The 20,648-nt window shown below is 44.2% G+C and overlaps 1 protein-coding gene across 1 annotated transcript in view; it reads right to left on the bottom strand.

Annotated features, from left to right (window-relative positions):
* Positions 1-20,218, bottom strand: part of E2F7 (E2F transcription factor 7) — a 34,335-nt gene extending 14,117 nt beyond the window's left edge. The window contains exons 1-6 of the mRNA XM_068969679.1: positions 20,129-20,218; positions 11,733-12,008; positions 10,107-10,275; positions 5,351-5,641; positions 4,022-4,180; positions 2,446-2,580 (exon numbers count right to left, since the gene is read on the bottom strand). Coding sequence (XP_068825780.1) covers positions 2,446-2,580; positions 4,022-4,180; positions 5,351-5,641; positions 10,107-10,275; positions 11,733-12,008; positions 20,129-20,218 — 1,120 coding nt within the window. The remainder of the gene's footprint in view (positions 1-2,445; positions 2,581-4,021; positions 4,181-5,350; positions 5,642-10,106; positions 10,276-11,732; positions 12,009-20,128) is intronic.
* Between the last annotated feature and the right edge of the window lie 430 nt (positions 20,219-20,648).

Here is a 20,648-nt window from a genome sequence, read left to right on the forward strand (position 1 = left end):
GGGGAAGGGAGGGAGGTATTCAAAGGAACAGAAGGAGGCTTTGGAGGGTGATGGGTTAACTGCCTTGGTTGCAGTGATTATTTCACTGAGGCATACAATGCAGAACTTAGCAAATTGTAACTTTAACCACTGTGTTGTTTATTGAATGTCTTGATACCGCAATAAAGCTGTTAGAGGGAAGGAAAGGTCCTGATGGCAGGGAAGGAAAAGAGTAAAGAGGTGAATTGCTAACTGAGGAGTGAAGGGGAGTGAATTACGGAATCGAAGGTAACTTGATGTGCCACAGTTAATTGCTGGGCCCGTGACAATGGTGCTGTCAGTGACGGAAATAGGAAATACAGAAGGAGGGCCAGGTTTCTGAAGGATAGAGGAAGAAAGTTCAATTTGAGGCTCCTGACCTAGTGCCACGTCCCCTCTCCCACAACACATCAGAGCGCTCCCAGGGGCTGACCCACTGGGTATATAAATCCACAAACTCCTCGACTTCTCAACACCAGCTCACTTCTCTGGCTATCTTATTTTCCTCAGTGACACCACCAACTTTGGATCCCTCCTTTCTTTAAATCTCTTTATCTAAAGACCACTTGTCACTTCTGCCCACTAGTGCAGATTTCTTGGCTAACTTTTGAGGCCTTCCAAAATGTGATCCCAAATGATCACACTTTACTTCTCATTATTCCTGTCCTAGGTCCTCCACTTAAGTCAGGATGCCTGAGTTCTCTCACACAAGCCAGATATGTTCTTAGGTATCTGTTCCTTCAACTGAAAAAAAAAAAAAGCTCTCCATCCCTCCAAAACCTAACAGTCCATCAGAACTTAACCCATATCATCTCTGAATTCCTACAGAGCCAGTACTATCATATACAGTACTTAAGAGTTCTCTGATTTTCAAAGGTATATTAATTATACACCTTCAGTAGAAGCTCATTAACCAACTGAAGTAGATAAGGCTCTGGTCTGGATGCTAGGGTTTAATCAAAGGCGAATAAAAACTGTGTCTGCCTCAAATGTGTACAGCAGGGACAATACCATGATATCATCCCCAGGTATAATGGCAAGATACTAAATTACAATCATTCCGATGAGACACTTCTTGCTCTGGGTGATTGGGGAAAACTTCATGCAAGAGCTGACATTTGAGCCAGATTGAAGGCTGAGTAGAATATTTTATGTTGAAACGGGGAAGAGAGCTTCACTGGTGAAAACCCAAGGATAAGCCAAAAACAGGAGTAGAAAGTGGCAAAGCTGTACATTTCATACTGGCAGGGACTGTATCATAAATGCCTCTGAGTTTTCCTTGGCGTTACTAAAGGCAACCCTCGGAGATATTGTGGGTTTGGTTCTAGGCCACTGCAATAAAATGAGTCACATGAATTTTTTTGTTTTCCAGTGCATATAAAAGCTAGGTTTACGCTATATTGTATTGTGCAATAGCATCATACCTAAATAATGTACACACCTAAGTTAAAAAAATACATCATTGCTAAAAAATACTAAGCATCACCTGATAACACAGTTGCCACAAATGTTCAATTTGTGAAAAATGCATTACCTGCTCAGTGGAATACAATGAATTTTGCCTGCATAGTTCACATGCAGTAAGGACTTGCTGAATTAATTATACTTGATTGTAAGTGGCTTCATCTAGTTTCTAAGTGAATAATGTGTTATAAAGTGAGGTAGAGAGTTATATCTTTTATAAGCGTGGGTTATGTGCAAGAATTTACACTACTAAGACTAAAATTGGAAGGGCAATTTAAAAATAACTTTAATGGCTTTTTTCCAGGCAGTATAGCTATACATAAGTAGCTGGTGCAGAAAGATCCAGTCCCCAGTTGCACAAATACTACCTGTAAAATAAGTAGAAGATAATACCCTTTTTTTGCTCTAATTTAGTAAAATTATGACATTTGTGACCTTTTGAATAAATTACAGAAAAGGTGTTCATTACATCGATACTATGATTAGGTGTCATCTTTCCACCTATGAGTTTTGTGACAGTAACTGATATAGTTTTTACATTATCTGGAATTTCAAAGAAAAACAATGTTTTATTCTGCTAATGCAGAAACAACCAGAGATCATAAGAAGTGTCATTAAAAAAAAAACAAACAAAAAAACTTGTTAAAATGAAGCATCATTTTTAATCCTCAGGCCCAAACTTCCAGGAACTTTGGAATGAAATTTAAAACAAAGCCAATGAGCTGTGATTTAATAGCTTCAGAAACTGCCAGGTTCTAAGCTCTCTGCGACTGAGCCGCCAGCATAACCACTTGTAGGCTAAGGCTCACTGTTCCCAGACTGGCAGCACAAGTCTAATTCTGAATGTGACGTGGGTGATGGGAGATGAAGGTGAAGATTAATCTCACCCTGTGGTAGGTGTAAGCTTTGAAAAAGCAACTGGGGTTTATACATCAGATGGTCCTGAGCAACACCGTGCCTTACCCGTGGAGCTGAAATCCACAGGGCCGATCCACTTGAAGGCAGGTTTCCGGCCTCGATCTTCCGTGACATGCACTTTCTTTATCAGCGCCAAGCTGGTCAGCACATTGGCTATGTCATAGAGGCGTCGTACCTTTGCTTGAAGACATAAAAAACAACTGTGGTCACACCATACCTTGGTCCGGGACATCATGACCTTTTAGTTTGTGTGATGGGTCACTTTCTCAGCCACCAAAGAAGCCTCCAGCAGAGAGCAGTAGGGAAGCATGGGAGGCCAGTGGCTCCTGCGTGAAATCACTAAGGACTCCAGTGTCTGATCACCCCACTCAGCGAAGGTCAGCATGTCCTTCTGCTCTCACAGCTTCACGCTTCGTACCAGAGGCGCCTGGTGACAAGCTGGGATCACTGTGATTGCAAAAACACCGAGGGAGGCAAACGGGCTGTAATTAAAGGTGTAGGAAACGTCATTCTGATCCACGGCTTGTCAGAAGCTTGCCTGGAGTCTCTCCCTGCAGGAGACGGTGGCACCTGCTCTCCCAGGCAGCTGGGCTGTGACAGTGACAGGGGTTCCCTGGAGCTTCTGGCGAGGCTGCACTGCCGGGCAAACAGACTGTCCAGGGCTCGAGGTCACAAGGTATGACCGCTGAAGACAGTCAGTGCCTCACCTCTAACCCTGCTGGACACCCAGTGGGGGAGGGCTGGTTGGGCATTCCCTGAGTCTGAGAGGTTCAGGGAAGAAACATTTGAAAATACATGCACTGGAGGAGAAATTCAGAGGGGTGGGCGGTAACATGATGCCCACAAAGTAAGCTCTATCCAAGAGTCAACTTACAGGGAGGAAAGCCACTTGAACTCAGGGCTAGGATAAGCAAAGGGCTCTGATTATCGGCCTGTAACATCAAGCTTTCCCTCTAGATGCAATATTCTTCCCAATCCTGATAGAATTGGATTTTATCTAGTCATTTCTCCCACAGGGTGGCTATACTTCCAGCTGGAAACAAACAAAAGCTAACAAATGTTGAATTCAGGGTTTCCAGGGCTTGAATGAGCTACCAGCAGCTGGGGCCTCTGGCTCAGGACCCAGGCTTGACAGAAGAGGAAGATGTTCTGGGTGTGAAACTGGAAACACGCTCTTGTCCAGCATCCACGTCCCACCGCCCACCCCCCCTCCCCTCCTGTTCTTCTGGTTCTTACCTGTAGACAACTTTCATGTCCACATCAGAAGAGTATGCGGGGGGTGAGGAGAAAAGGGAAAGAAAACTCAGACATTCCATCTTGGATGCAGCGATACTAAAGAGAAACTCAAAGCCTCTCACACCCTCCCTGACCTGCACGTGTGGGATGCCATTCTGCCTCCAGCATCCACTCTGCCGAGGAAAAGGCATCAGGCAGAACTTTCACCAGGTATTCTAGTATGTGATCAGCTTACCTCTCACAGCACCAAGAAGCTTAAAGAAGGCAAGAAGGAGTGCACATCTCGACAAAATAATTTTTAAAAAAATCTCCAAGGCTGCAAACATCAACACGTGAAACCCCACCCTTTCTGTGCTGCTAAGTGGATTTAAGTGAAGATGCTTACTTTTAAATTTACTATGGTCCGGCGTATCTTGGCTTTCCTCTATCAGTATTTTGGCAGCCACATCAAGAGTAACAATCTTGGTTTTGGAGACCAGGAACAGCATGACAAACTTCTGGCTCATAATTCTCAGAGACTTGTCTTTCCGACTGTTTGCAGATGCTACAAAGGCAATGAAACGAAAGCATCAAAACATATAATCTACCACCAGAAAGACTGTACTTGTAGACCTATCTAACTCTATCAGCAGATGGAAAGGTCACTTTTGATCACTTGGCCACACATCACAAAAAGATGGTTCATAAAGAAATAAGATAGATTTTTGGGGGGGGTCCTAAAATTATTCTATAGTTGGTATTAGTTCTGAAATGCTTTGTACTCATACTCCACTGAATAGAATCTATGAAGCAATTTTGGAAAAGATTAAAGTAGAAGGGTGAAATGATAGAGTGGGGATCGGGAACTGGTTTCAGAACATCCACTCTTCCCTCAAAGGCAAGGACTCCACTTGTATTTCTCTGAGCCCACAAGAGCTAGAATACACCATCCACATAGGAGGCGCCCACCTCTTCCATTGCATTTTGGAAATAAGGAAACAGATAAACAATAAGTAAGCAAGAGACACTGCTTAGATGTGTGTTGCCACAGATGACAGGCAAATCATCCCCAACAGATGGCTGTCTCCTCTGGTTATTCAGATAAAGACTGGTTCAGAGGGTGAAATTAAAGGCATGAGGCAGTGAATGGAATGAAAGCCAGGCCCACCCTTCCATATCTATTTCTTATATTTGCAAGTGAAACATAAGGAATATTTGCACTTTATCATCTTGGCAAGGAGGATTAGGGTGAGAATAAAGATCAAAGAGGGACAGCATACATAGGAGCTAGGAGGGGGGAAGAACAATGCAATACAATATAAGTAAAAAAAATTCAGTATCAAATGAAAGGTTGTCTGTCTTCTTAATCAGAATTTTCTGCAAATTGGGTTCTTTCCTAAGTCATCCACTCCAATATACAATTGAACAAACAGAATCTTTTGAAGACAGAAATTCTTTCCAAGTAAATTTTCCTTAAAGGCTCATAAAGAGGAAGCAGCGTGGGACTGTCAGTCTGAAACTGGAACGCCATTCGCCACCTATGATCCAAACACACCAGATACCAAGTGAAAATGCCACTAGACAGGCTTCCCATGAGGTGGAGTGTGCAGCCCAGCTGGGAAGCCATCTGTCTGCCCGTCTTCATGAGAGAGACCGAGAGGCCACATGCCTCCAGGGTGGCCCATCTGGCCCTCCCCATCTTCAGAAGAGACCAGTGTGGGCCCAGGGGACTCACAGGAGGGACAGTCTGGTTCGGAGAAATCCAGTAACTGTGGATCTTGGGAATCGGGACAGCCATCTCTTCTGCGTTCTCCGAATTTATAATCCATCAGGTCGAGCTCTTTCTGCTGGAGGTGTGCCATCTGCTCCTCGTATTTCTGCTCCTCTCCTAACCGCTGGAGGTTCCTTAGGGTTTTCGGCAGGCTGTGCCTACCATGCCAGCCGTACTGATTCTTGGCCACCCGGCTGACCAGATGCAGCGACTCCAGCACATTTACAATGTCATAGATGCGTCTCCTTTCAACGCCTGTTTCAAAAATAGAAGCCGACCATTGTCATGCTGAAGAACATTTTTCTAATTTTTTTTTTTTTTGGCAGCACTGCATGGCAGGCTGAACTTCCCTGATCTGGGATCAAACCTGGGCCCCCTGCAGTGCAAGCACAGAATCTTAACCACTGGACCACAAGCGAAGCCCCGAAGAACACTTATGAGTATAAATTCCATGAAGGCTTGGGCCTTGTCTGTGAACTATTCTGGGTGATGCTTTGCCCAGCAAACATAATTGCTCAACAAATTCATCCTATGAGAATGCAAGCAACAGAAATTATTTTTCCTTTTTCTTCTTGGGATCCAACTCTTGATAAGATCTAGGGTAAACATCCACCCTGAGATGGATGATAGTTCCATCTGTATTACATAAATAGTAGAGCAACTTTTCTTTGAACCTGTTAGGCAAACCACATGAACATTTCAACATGTTAAAACTGCTGGGATTGAGCAATATGCATCATAGTAATAAATGCTTGATGAAGGTTGGACGGTTGATTTTGACTTGCAGTTAGTCCTAATTATACAGACTATAAAACTGTGTCCAATAACTGTAACCTCATTATTGGACCATTCTCCTTCCTGGAGTTTGAATGATGTGAAAAAGTTACCCTGTTAATTCTTGTAATGGCCAGTAGGGAAAACAGATGGTAAATATTCTGTTTCCTACTTTGCGCTAGAAACTTAGGAGTCAAGAGCTTGGGCACCCTTCTCAGGTTGCAGGAGGAAGCGAGGGCCAGGGCTGGAACACACAGGCCTCCGTGTGCTTGTCACAGCTAGGGACAATTCTCCCCGTGCTCTCATGCACCGTGTCCTGCCACACAGCCCATCAGTAAAGCACAGAAACTCCTGCACAGGCTGACCATCCAGTTCATGGATTTCCTACCCACTTATGCCACAGCCCCTAAATAGCCAGGATTATGAGCAGTCTATTGAATTTACTAAAAATATTTTCATGGGTTAAGTGTGGGGTCTTCAGGGTCAGACTGTCTGGACTGGAATCCCTGCGTTATCCCTTACTAGTCGGGTAAGCCTGGGAAGTTACTTACTCTTTCTGTGTCTGGGTATTTATCTCATAAAATGAGGAGGATTCAGTGCGACAATAAACTCAAAGGGATTCTGATAGGTGTTAATTTATCTGCTCTTTGTATATTATTTTGTAAGTACTTCCTGTGTGGCGTGGGAGATACCTAAAATTCCTGCTGGCATTCAAGGTGACAGTAGAAACAGATTTTTTTAAACCTCCCATCTGTGTCTCATCCTGTTATGCAATAGACACTTAGGCTTTTGGGACTCACTGGCCCTTTTTTGCTCTCGCCTAAGTATCCATAACAAATGCTGCCAGGCATCTCCAAGCGAAAGGGCCCAGCAACAAAAATGCCTTCTTCCCTTTCGCTTGCCAGCAGCTGTTGTATAATCAGAGCAGACTCAGTGTATGCAGCTTTTGGCTTTCCAAAGACTTAACACAAGAAATAGACCAGATTACAAGAGAACTGTGGAGCTGAGAGGAAGTGCTATCCCCGCTTGAAGAGGCATTTCACAGTCAATCAGAACATTTCGGCTTATGACCCTGAAAGGCTCTTCACCCTCCAAAAGCTCCGGCTTTGCTGCCAGATGCCTGCTGGAAGGTGCTGGCAGGAGCAGTCAGCAGCCCCCTGTCCAGATCTGCCTGGGCCCTGGTTCCATTCTGTTTCCATATATTAACACATCTCGTTTAGAGCGTAACTCGCCATAAACCTTTCCATTAGAAATGTCATGTGAATGCGACTGAGACACCCCAGGGCCAGCCATATGCCCAACTGTTTTGTTATTTTGTATTAGATAGGAGCTGTTAAGTCTCCACCTAGTGGATAGACATCCCAAGAAATAAAGGAAGAAATAAGAAATAAAAGGACGATTCGGACCACTTAGACAATAAGATACCGCTTGACATGCACCATAGGTGTGCAGCCTGACTCGTCGCTCACTTTTGCAATCTGGATTGAGTTTAGCTGTCCTCTGGCTGGGCGCACCTAAAATTTCCATTTCACAGACCTCAAGTCCTGCGGGCTGCTCATCAGGAAGATTCTCTGAGGCTTCGTTTCCTTTTGTCTTCAAGGCGATCCTATTCATCCTAGTCATGGCGTTGGTTATGCCCTCGAGCATCTACTCATTGTTACCACGCTTCCCTTATGCCCCACAGAGCTTATCAAGAGCATCTCGGCCCAGTAAATTTTCCTAGGCTGTGTAATTTTCCATTTACTAAAGTCATTCCCAGTTCTTTAACTTCTTACCTGTAATACAGTATCAAATGTACATGAGACCAGAAACTGGGAAACAATGCAGTTTGAATGCTCTGCAGATCCTTGGTTAAAATCTGGTCTTATAGCTTGTGACCTGGGACAGAGCCAGGAGTTTAGATTCAATCAAGGAGATGGCTACCCTGGGAACAGCTTCTAGGAAGGGACCCTGTCTTATCTCACATGAAGAGAGATGGAAAGTTCATTTGGCAGGCCTGGGAAATCATGACACAGTAGGAAGTTATTGCAAAAGCCTTGGCATTCTGCTCTAGACGGTTATACAGGAGACCACAGCCCTGTCCTCCCTTCCAACATCTAATCTTTCTTCTTCTGCTTTAATATCAGCAAGATCTCTTGATAAGGGATGGGTGTACAGAGGAACCCCGAAAAGAAAGACATTGTATGATCTGTTCTTTTACCCTCAACCTCTTCAGACTAGTTTCTAGGACCCAGTGCCTCAGCTATGTCCAGACCAAGCTTCTGTCCAGCTGGCTCACATCTCGTTTCATTGCTACCAAAGCCAGAATAAGTGTTAGTCACTCAGTCATGCCCGACTCTTTGTGACCCCATGGACTGCAGCCCACTAGGCTCCTCTGTCTGTGAGATTTTCCAGGCAAGGATACTGGAGTGGGTTGCCATTTCCTTCTCCAGGGCATCTTCCCGACCCAGGGATCGAACCCTGGTCTCCTGCACTGCAGGCAGATTCTTTACCAAGTGAGCTACAAGGGAAGCCAGAATACTGTATCCTATTCCTGGGTTCTAAAACAGCTTCCCTGTCCAAGCCCTCTGCTTCCTTTTCCTGACTGTACAGGTTGACAGGACAGCTTGAGGATTGTGGAAGTGGGCAAGGGGAACCTCTCATAACAGCTGAGTAGAAAGAGTTCCATGGAGCAGTAAGTTATTAAGCCAGGCCCTGAGCTGGGCATGTTACTGACATTGATCCCTAACTCTTCTAAGCTTCTGCAAGGGAGGTGCTATGGTTTCTATGCTATGACTGAGAAAAGATTAATTAACTTTTTAAATCTCTCTCAGCCTATACATTAGAAAGCTGGGCTTCAAATCCAGTTCTGTCTTACCCAAAGTCCAGCCCACGGTCTTCCCATCACGACCACAGGCTCCTCATTACTTCAATTTCCAGCAAATCTTTTTAACCATCCGTTTGAATAATTCAGATTGACAAGGATCAACTGAGTCACATTCTTTGGGCTATGGGAAGATAATAAACCAACTAAAAATATAATCTGTGGTAAAGCCTTGCATGCGTGTGTGCGTGCATGTCAGGTTGCTTCAGTCGTGTCTGACTCTTTGCGACCTGAAGGACCTCCCAGGCTCCTCTGTCTACGGGATGCTCCAGGCAAGAATCCTGCAGTGGGTTGCCATGCCCTCCTCCAGGCTCATAAAGCCTACTGGGTTGACTTCTTTGAGACTTTTCTTCTCCTGTATGTAAACTGTCCTAATTTGTTAAGGCGACACTCTGACATCTTCAAATCTTTGTGATTTCTACTTATTCATTGTCAACAGTATGTTCCTTGTGAAACTAACCACAATCCACGTCCACTAGGAGTCTCTACTTGGATCAGTTGCCTGCATATTTATAGGCCAGACACCACTGTACATGACACACAGTCATGCCATGTGAACGGATATATTCCTCTTTGTTATAAGGCTTAGCTGTTTGAATTATATCCAGATGTGCTTTTTCTAGTTGAGCAGACTTGCTGTGAAGGTCACAGTACAGGGCTTCAAACATAACTCTCTTGCTTTCAAATATGGCTTTGTAACAGAAATAATAGCGGTTCTGAACTCTCAGAAGCATTAAAAAAAATTAAGCAGCAGGATATGTCTAAAAATCTTTTGAGTCTGTCTGAAATAAGATAGAATTAAGGGATTAGGTATTAATTTGTAACGTGAGTCTTTTGCAAATACATTTTTTGAGGTCAAAGAAACCAAATATTTGTTTGACCCTCAGGCCTAGAAGGCTCCCTGGAATTCTATGCAAAACGCTAAAGACAGAAGAGCAGCTTTACCTGTCCCTTCGTCCTCACTCTTGTGGAGGGCCTGCTCTGTGCTTAGTAGAGGAGGTGATCTGAAGCCTTCAGCTCGCCCGAGGAATCGATTCCCACCGTAACTGGAGACAGGCCTCCAGGTGGCCCCATGATACATACCAAGACTGAGAGCAACTTCATCTAGGGAGATGGTAGTCTTCTCAGTTGACAGAGGGTAACTTGGATAGCGAGCGAGAAACTTCTGGCACAGGAGCCCTAAGCTTTTCTGTTTTCTGCTTGGCCTTTGCTTTTCAAACTCATCCACAGCACTGTCATCCACAGCATCAAGCTACACGGGGCACACAGAAGGGAGGCGGGAGACGTCACGGTTAACATCCTGAAGGAGAGACTGCAGCGGGTGGCACTGGCGAGTTGAGGGGAACATCCTCATCCTTACCATCCTGGATTCTAGTTAGAATACTCTTCCTAACCTTATTGTCTTAACCTTTTGCCTACTGCTTTTCTGAACTGAACTTCTCCTCCTTTGTGATTTGAGGCTCTGTGTGTGTGTGTTGCTCCATCGTGTCTGACTCCGCAACCCCATGGACTGCAGTCCCACCAGGCTCCTCTGTCTGTGGAATTCTCCAGGCAAGAACACTGGAGTGGGTTCCCATTCCCGTCTTCAGAGGATCTTCCCGACCCAGGGATCAAACCCAGGTCTCCTGTATGGCAGGTAGATTCTTTACCACCTGAGCTGCCAGGGAAGCCCTGAGGCTGAGTCTACTGGTTAAATTAAAGAAGGAACAATGCAATAATTTACAGGCTGCTACCCCCTTGCTACCAGTGTGCTCACCAGGCTGTCGATCTGCAGCAGCAGGAGCGTGTTAAGAGCTGTAAAAACCCCAGGCCACCCCTCAGACCTGATGTATCAGAATCTACCTTTCCCTAAGAGCTGTAAAAACCCCAGGCCACCCCTCAGACCTGATGTATCAGAATCTACCTTTCCCTAAGACCCTGTGCAATCCCCGTCAACACGAAAATCTGAGACGGGCTTGCCTACATTGTGTCACCAAGCTCTTATGTTTCACAATTTACCAAGAGCTGACAGACTTGAGCAAGGACAGCTAAATCTTACTCTTCCTGATTCATTCTTATTTTAAGCACATTAAACGAATGCCCTTCTCTTATCAACCACATGTGAAAAAGGCTCAATTTAAGTCCCAAGAAAGACTTTTTAAAAAAAGGATATATATGCCGCTTGCTCAAGAGCTCTGGTTCCCACAGGACAGGTAATTTAAAGACGACTTAATGTTAAAGCACTAAACCAGTGAGCTAAACATACATGGGAGAATGATAAAATTTCCCAAATCCCAAATATTTAGATTAGAATTAAATCAGAGTGAAAATTATAATTCATGGCAGCATTAAAAAACCAAATTTCTTCATTAAATCAAAATTATTAAAATTTAAATAATAAATCAATATCATTATTAATAACAAATAATTAAAACAATAATTTTAATGATCATAAAATTAATATCATGGCTTAAAAAATATCATTAAAAAACACATATTGGTAAAGAGAGAAAAGAAAAAATAAACTGAAGAAAGGAAAACAAAAACATTCATTATGAAAAATGAGACAGAGAATAGAGTCCCACTTCAGCTGTAAATAAATAAAAGGAGTAAGTGGAATAGTGCTTTCAACTCAACAGCAACCAAAAAGTTGAGAGTTCTATGACATTTTAATAATTAAGTTAAAAATTTTCAATTCTGTGAAAGCCCTTAGGAGCAGAGCCTGTGTACCTGCAGAGAGCCTGTAAACGCATCATCCTTGTTCTCAATGGGCCTGAACAGTCCCTTTTTCTTCTCCCGGTCTCTCATGTCTGGGCTGGCAGCACTAATGAGGATCTTCAGGTTAGCGGTGGGCGTCCATGGTTCTGCCTGCTGTCTGTCCACAAGCTTAACCGGAGTGATGGGATTTCTTTCTGGAGTGAAGATTTTCTGCTTCGATAAGTCAATTGGTTCATTTTTTATTGGTGTCTTTGGGGCCATCCTTGAGAGATCAACAAATATATTTTCCTATTAAAAAAAAAAAGACCTTTTAGCAAAAATGAGAAAGAGCAGGTATCAGGTAAGGGTGCAACTTGTTGCCATCATTCACTAAGACCATAAACTGCAAACAGACCATACATTCAGGGCTGAAAAATATCAGGAAAGGATAAAAGAAAATAAACAGAAGGACCTATGGGAATCAAAAGGTAGCTCCAATGAGAAACTGATTATAATTGGCTATTCCTTTTAAACTTAAAAAAAAAATAGTTTATCAGTTTTTATTTATTTTTAAAAATTAATTTATTTTACAATATTGGTTTTGCCATACATTGACTTGAATCCGCCACGAGTGTACATGTGTTCCTCATCCTGAACCCCCCTCCCACCTACCTCCCCATCCCATCCCTCTGGGTCATCCCAGTGCACCAGCCCCGAGCATCCTGTATCATGCATCAAACCTGGACTGGCGATTTTTCACGGCATCTCTGTGAAAGAAGGCATGAGTGTATCTATCACTGGTGGAGGTTTATAATAGTTGGGGATGATAATAAGAGCCAATGTGGGTTGAATCCATACTGCTTCTAAGTGACATATTTTTTAAACACTACGCACAAGTTTGCACTAACTAGTGAAGTGTGATTATGTTTTTGTTCAATGTTCACCAGTGCTAACACAGCAGTTAATGGAAGGGCGTCCACAGAAGGCCACATTTCAAACCACCCAGCGATGCATGGTCCCTCCCCTAGAGTGGTGCTTCTCAAACTACCCTTGCTGAAGGACCAGTGCCTTTCACTTCCAAACTCCCGCAGACGGATACATGGTCTTCCTTCACAGGACCCACATGCAACTCCCATCACACGTGACACTCCCCTTGAGTCTGCCACTCAACCCAACCTATAGCTTGTCCAACAAGAAGAGACCACTGGTCACAGGCTTACATGTTACAGGGGCAAGATCCAATTACTATAGAGGTTTCTAAATGCTAAACTCTCAAGTTCTGTTATTGATTTTTTGCAGCTTGATAGAAGTTTGTGGACTAGCACCTTCCCCCAGACCATACTTTAAATAAAATGTCTTAGCTAATTATAAGAAAAGATTAATGATGGGTCCATTAATCCATTAAGAAAAAGGATTGAGTACACAGAACTCACATTTGAAACTAAGTTAGTTTCTGAAACAAATTTCTTTCCCACAGAATAAGACTTGCCATTCAAAACCAGAAAAGATTCTGCTCTTCCCACAGCTGAATTCACCTCCAGGCAATTGTGCCCAACGTAATTAGCAAGGTGGTTGAGTTGCATATTTGATATTCTTGTATCACTCTATGGTGGTGAGTTGCATATTTGATATTCCTGTATCACTCTATGGCTTACTGGATGCTTGGATCTTGGCTGAGAAGTGGTTTTAAAAAAGTGTTTTCCTATAAATGAGTAACACGTGAAAAGGGAAAACAGAATTGTTTGGGAGAAACTGGAATTCGTGGTAGCAGGCCATCTCTTGTTCCTTGGATCAGTGGAAGCTGCCAGCTAGCCACGGTGAGTGAGTTCTGTCCCAGGGTAATGGGAAGGGAGTGGAGATGGGGGTGACAATTTCTCACACCACTGCAGCAGTAAGCATCCAGCCTATATTTCCCCAGATCTCATAACAAGTCCCTACTAGTGTGCAATTCTCATGAGTCTTCTGCAGGGGAACTTTCAAGCGAAAGTACTGAGTGCATATTATGTGGCACAGACAATACCTGTTTCGTGCCCTTTTTTTTTTTGGCTGTGCTGTATCTTTGTTCCTACGCATGGGCTTTCTCTAGTTGTACCAAGTGGGCTTCTCAGTGCAGTGGCCTCTCTTGTTGTAGAATCCAGGCTCTAGAGCAGGTGGCCTTGGCAGTTGTGGTGCACAGGTTCAGCTGCCCTGTGGCATGTGGAGTCCTCCCCGATCAGGGATCGAATCCATGTCCCTGGCATTGGGAGGTGGATTCTTAACCGCTGGACCACCAGGGAAGTCCTGTTTCATGCGCTTTACACCACTAACTCCTCATCCAATCCTCTAACCTGGGTATTATTATTTTTCAAGCCGACAGATGAAGAAACTGAGGCACATGGAGGGTACCTTGCCTGAGGTCACATACAAACTCATTCAGTATAAAAGTCATGGGTAGGGCAAGAAATAGCTGATAGCATTTTCTGAATTTCTGCGTCCAAGTTTCCGAAATTCTGCGTCTAGAAATAAGCTTGTCTGGAGTATGAATTGGGATGGAGTTATCTTTTTTGTGGCTCCAGGGTACCCGGCAGGCCACTGATCCCCACAAGCATCTATGGAGAGGCATGGGGAGCAGTTCTGCACGCAGGCTGGTAGGGCCAGCGCATCAGCAGGGTGAGTGCAGGCAATTTCCTTCTCCTCACTGTATGTTAATTCTCTCAACTGAAAACGAAGTTCATAAAAATACTGATCTCCAGAGTTAGAATAGTTCCTGGCGTATAGTGAGCACTCAATACAACTTAGCTATTCTCTCCCCGCACTTTCCCGTTCTTTATTACCATCCATCCTTGAGCTCAGAGCTAATAGAACAGAGCACATCTTATTGCTATTTAACTTCCTGGGCGTGTGTCTTGTCTCATTAACGAGACTGTTCACCTCTGGAAGTCAGGGAGCTACTTCCACATGTCTCATTCTTCACTATTTTTGGCATAATGCCTTGCCCCTCGTAGGTGCAAAAGGAACAACAGGCTTTGATTATCGAGTTATTTCCAAAGGTCTCCCCACGGTGGAGGGTGTGGCCCAGGCTTGCGGAGGTGCAGAGATTCTTCCTCCTTCTCCACTGCCTCCGTGGTAGCTGTCCTCCGAGGAACACTGAGCTCCTGCTACTTTTCCCTACTGAGGAGCAATTCAGATCAATTATTTCCTCTAGCACTTTGATGTATTTTCACTACAGTTTAAGTAATACTTGGGGCTTCCCTGGTGGCTCAGATGGTAAAGAATCTGCCTGCAATGCTGGAGACCCAAGTTCAATCCCTGGGTAAGTAGGAGGGGAGTAAGGTCACGTGGTAGGTTACGATCATTACCATATCTCTACATCCACAGAAAATAAAACAGAAAATTGTTCTGAGGTCTCAGGTGGGCAGAAAGTCAGCTGCAACCGAATCACACCGTGCTCCATCTGTCTATCCCCAAATCCCGACACTGTGGAAAGTGGAGGAAGGGATTGGATTGAGAAACCTGGTTTTGGACTCCACTCTGTATTTTTTTGATACTGGACAAAGTGTTGGTTTTGTCTGGACTCAAGTTTCCAGATCTATAAAATAAAGGGTTCAGACCAAAGTACCTATCCCCAAGGCTTTCCAGCAAGGCTGCCCAGCCATGTGGTAGACACTGGGGTGTACCCAGCTCTCTTAAGGAATGAATGCCTCAGCTCCCCAGCTGCTGAGGGGGTGCCAACAGTAAGCACCTTCATGCTTTGGCTGAAGTGGACTGACTCGTCCAGGACATGCCCCTTCCTGAGAGACCAGTACTATCCTCAGGGGCTGGGAGAGGCCACACTGACACAGAGAAGCCGGGTCCTCTTGCCCAGACTCAGAACCACTCCGGGGGCGGCGGGGGGTCATCCCAGAGCTTCCCTCAGGGTGACCCCAACTTCCGCTGAGACTGATCTGCTGCTCCACTTCACTTGCTGTCTCATTCTGCTGCCTTCTTGTCCCTTAAGTGGGCACCGTCCCCAGGGCACTCCTTGATACAGCACCTGACCGCTTATCTCCGCGTCAGATCTGCTTGCCAGGAGAAAGCTGCCACACCCTGGAAATAACCTCTTCAGTGAGAGCGGTCCTAAAGAGAGCACCCGGGAAACAGATTCTTCGGTTCTTGCGTGCACCTTGGCTTACCTGCCACGCAGTTGCTGTGAGGATCAGGCCAGGTACCGAGGGCGCAAGTGCTTTGTAATCTGTCAAGCGCTGTACAAAAGTTCATCATCATTATTATTTACTACACCAGCATTACGACTGAGCTGCCATAGAAAGGACCTGGTCATCAGGAGATCTGGGTTCTAATCTTGCTTCTCTCTCAGATGCAGCCTTGATCACGTTACCTTAAAGAGGACATCAGCAGCAGTGCGTTCAAGGCCCCTGGTGATATTGCGCCAACCTCTTTTCCAGTCCCACTTCATGCATGTCCCACATTTTGCCCAAACAGTCCTCCGTGTTTCTTCAAACCTGCCCCGCATCTTATCACACCTGAGCCGCTGTGCACACCATCATGCTGAAACCCACCGTACTCTTTCAGGCTCATCGCAAATATGACAGGCACGCCCGGAGGTGTCTCCTAGTCATCGACACTCTCTCTTCCCCTTCAGAGCACACTTTCCAGAATGAGTAATTCACACCCAGGACGTTCCCCTGGGGCTTCCTCAAATCACCAGTCTGTTCTAATCCACTGCTCTCATGCAGATCACATCTTAGTTGACAAGTCAATGGCAAAACACCACATTTGACCTCACTGCTGCAGCTAAGACTGTTGACTATCTGCTTTATAAAACTCTCAGTCTTTCTGAGCTAGTACTTTTTCTCTCTTGGTTCTCTTTCTATTTGTGACTGTTCCTTCTCAGCCTCCTTCATAGGCTCCTCGTTTTCTGCTCTTAGAAACCTCAGCCCTCCACACTTCCCTGTTTGCTCTCCGGGGCAGCTCACCCACTCATGGCTTTAAAATCAACATGTATTTGATAATTCCCAAGTTTGTATCTGGCTAGAACCTTCCATGAATCCCCAAATCAGGCAACCAACTGCCCCTTGCACATATTTATTTATTTACCTGTAAGCACACGGGTATAAATAAATGCTTCGAGTCGAACTCGCCTTCTTTTTTTAACCACTCCCAAAAGAGGTGAGCTTGATCCCTGGGTTGGGAAGATCCCCTAGAGGAGGGCATGGTAACCCACTGCAGTACTCTTGCCTGGAAAATCCCATGGCGAGAGAAGCCCAATGGGCTATAGTTCATAGGGTTGCAAAGAGTTAGACACAGTTGAAGCAACTTAGCATGCAAAAGATGAATGACCTTCAAAGAAAACCCATGCCCACTAAGTCTAGGTGAGGTCCCCAAATTCACTATGTTAGCTTCCACTTCTTTACCAATATCCTTCCTTTCCACTTGCCTAAGTCTTAGCATTCATTACTTCAAGACCTAGCTCAACAGTTATCTCCTTCACATAGCCCTCCCAAAGCTCAATCTTTACTGTCCACTCCTTCATCCCAAACCATCCTTTCTCTACTTTCGTCATTCCTAAATGCAGTACAGACAACTGAAAAGGAGTCTTGTTTATAATCTCACAACTTAGGCACGGTAAACTTTACGTTTTAAGGAAAGTTTCTCTGTGAGTGGTAAGAAATATGCGTGTACAGTACTACAGATCTTGACCGACGAAGATCAGACAGTCAGGAAAGACAAGTCCTCTACATGCTGACTGACCCACAGGACACTGTTCCAGGCACCCACCAGAGGGTTTCAGGAAGTACCATTAGCTTCTGGCCACTCTGGAAATTTTGAGCATTTCTTGAATGTCCACACTGCATAGACTCAGATGATTCTTCTGCCTACAAAGTCCACCTTATTCCTCTCGTTCCCTCACAGGCTGAAGTCCTCAGCCCAAGTATTATCTCCCCTGTGAAGCTTTCCAGCTTTCTGTAGACTCCCTGTGAATTTCTTTCTTACTCTTCTGTTCTGCTGGGGCAATTGGTTCCCACCCCTATAGCACTTAACAAATCACGGGCTAGTTGGTGAGTTTACATCTGAGCCCTTGAAACATCTCTCAGGTGATTGAGGGCCAAGCCCACATCATATTTATCTTTGGGCTGTCACTTCAATTGAGTAAGGGTGAACAATATGGGTTGTTGGGTTATAGACACCCTGAGAAGAGAGTCTACTTACTAATTCCAATTCATGAAATAAAAAATAGGCTTAGGGAAGCTAGGAGATTTATTAAAACACTTTATCCCCAGCAACTGGAACATAAATATTTGTTGAAAAACTGAATAAATAAATTTATTCAAGTTCAAGGAGCTAACAAATGGTAGAATAGGAATTCAAATCCAGATCTGGCTCCAAATCCCACATTCTCAGTATCCCTAGAAATCTTCTTTCCTTTACTTTACAGCAAGGTGAAAAGAGAGATGAAAGCCCCTTCGAGCATCTCTTGGAGCACTCATCTCTTCCTTTGCCATCTCTTTGACAGGTGAAATAAGCCCTGCATTCTATTTCAAACATTTTAGTCACTTTCCTAAATCTCTATGGAGTCATTTGACATTCTCTCTATACCCACTAAAATATGAAAGCTCAGCCAGACACAGTACTTACTGGGCTAGAGTAGGAGAAGCACCCTTGTTGAAAGCACTTAATAAAAAGTCATCCACTTGGGAGGAAAGAAGTGGATACCAACTCTGCCTTTTCTTCCCCCTTTGCTCTGTCTCTATGTAAAGGTATACACAAGGCTTCACTGGTGGCTCAGATGGTAAAGAATCCGCCTGCAGTACAGGTGACCCAGGTTTGATCGCTGGGTCAGGAAGAGCCCCTGGAGAAGGGAATGGCAACCCATTCCTGTATTCTTGCCTGGAGAATACCACAGAGGAGCCCGGTGGGCTACAGTCCATCAGGTTGCAAAGAGTCAGACACGACTGAGTGACTAACACTTACTTACTTACTTACTTAAAGGTATACACATTCTTTCAAGACTGTTCCATCCAAATTATGAAGGAAAACAAAAAGTTTGGCTCTGAAACTTGCAAAACCAAAACTCTGAATATATACTTTAAAGTCTGGGCATTGCCACTCTCATATGGCAAATGGAATTTTTTTTAAAGTCCTCTTTAAAAACACTAATGTTTTGGTATACTACTGTTCCCAACAAAAATAAATCAAACCCTGGGGTTGGGGGTGGTGGTAAAAATCATACATGAAAAAGCATATAATTTCACACCTATCCAAAATTAAATGGTTGTCAAGTATTCTTCAAAGGCCCATATAACAGGTGCTTTGCAGTCAGGCAGTTTCATGATGGACGCTAAGTCTAAAAAGCTCAAGGACTGAGAGAAGTTCAATGCCTAAGGAAGTGGCTGTGCTCAAATTGATATTTAAAGTTTCTAAACCTGGCTATGTCATATCTACTTGCCTCTGCCTAAAAATGCTTAGATATTCATTACTAACAAGCTCGCCCACCTTTTCAGGAGGGCACCAGCTGGCAAGGGCATTGTGATGACGCGAGTGCCGTTTAGACACTGCTATGCTTGGTTACTTCGTCACGTTTCTTGAACACAGCCCCAGTGTCTTACAAATTACAAAGCATGCAAAACCACAAGGGCAAAACCAGCAGGGGCGCCGCGAAATACTCAGTCTTGGTGAGCTCAGTCACTTCATCAGAGGCACTGCTCATGCTCTTGGGAAGATGGACAGCCTCATCAGTATGAAGACCATTCTCTATACTTTAATAATCTAGCACATAGAGTTTTCCTGGGAACTGAGACTTAACATTTCTGGCCAGCATTAGCTAATTCCACTTTTTTTTTTTTAATTGTATTGGGGTATAACTGATTAACAAACCATGCTGTGATAGTTTCAGGTGAAGAGCAAAGGGACTCAGCCATACATACACATGTATCCATTCTCCCCCAAGCTCCTCTCCCAGCCAGGCTGCCACAGAACATTGAGCAGAGTCCCCTGTACTATACAGTAAGTCCTTGTTGGTTATTTGTTTTAAATATAGCGCTGTGTACACGTCCATCCCAAACTCGCTAAACACTTCCTTCTCCCTACATCCCCGACCAGAAGCGCCTACCGGAAGTCTGTGAGCCTGTTTTGTAAGTTCACTTGCATTAATGCATTAATTCTACTCTTGATAACTATAAGTACTACAATCTTTTGACTGCAGTGTCTAGCATATCTTTGATTCATAGAAATTTGCTTCAGCATTACATGTAACCTAGCCTCTTTCCATTACTCAGTGACTGAGAAACTGAAGGATAATGGTTGGCTGTCTCCTCCATTAAAAAAAAGCATAGTTCTAAAATGTTCACCAAGATTATTATAAGGCAAACACAAGTGGGGTGCTAGAATCCTTAACTGAATTAGACATTACCATCCGAAATATGAAAGAGATTAAGGTATTTAAGTTCACTTACCTTTTGCGCATTTTCCCCATCTTCAATGGCAAAATCTAGTCTGGGCGGCCTGCTGATCAGGTCTTTTAGTGTTAGACAGTTAACCTCCATCTGTAACGTACAGTTACATTAGAAAATGACTTTGCAGTTGGATATTCTTTCCGTCAACAGAAATATCTATTACTTGCTCATGAACATGAACTTCCCCTCCCTAAACTCATCCTGGGAATTTCCAGGGTCGTGGCTTACCCCGCGTCTGTAAAACGCACATGAACGAACACACTTAAGTTGTGCTTAGCAATGACTGAAATTGGGAAGGAAAAAAAAAACCCGATAAAAATGGTCGTTTTTAATGAAAAGTAACAGGACAAAATGAAGTTTCATGTCAAGAGGGTGTAGGGCAAATCTGTCAGAAAGTACAGGGTCTCCTGGGTCAGTTAATTTTGGCGCAAAGAACTGGAAGGAATTCGGCTTTGACGGGGGTTTGAATGGGGGGGAAGGAAACCTGATCGCTAGACCAAACCCACTCAGTGCCTAGCGC

This window comes from Capricornis sumatraensis, chromosome 4 (assembly GCF_032405125.1).
Source record: "Capricornis sumatraensis isolate serow.1 chromosome 4, serow.2, whole genome shotgun sequence".
Lineage (NCBI taxonomy): Eukaryota > Metazoa > Chordata > Mammalia > Artiodactyla > Bovidae > Capricornis > Capricornis sumatraensis.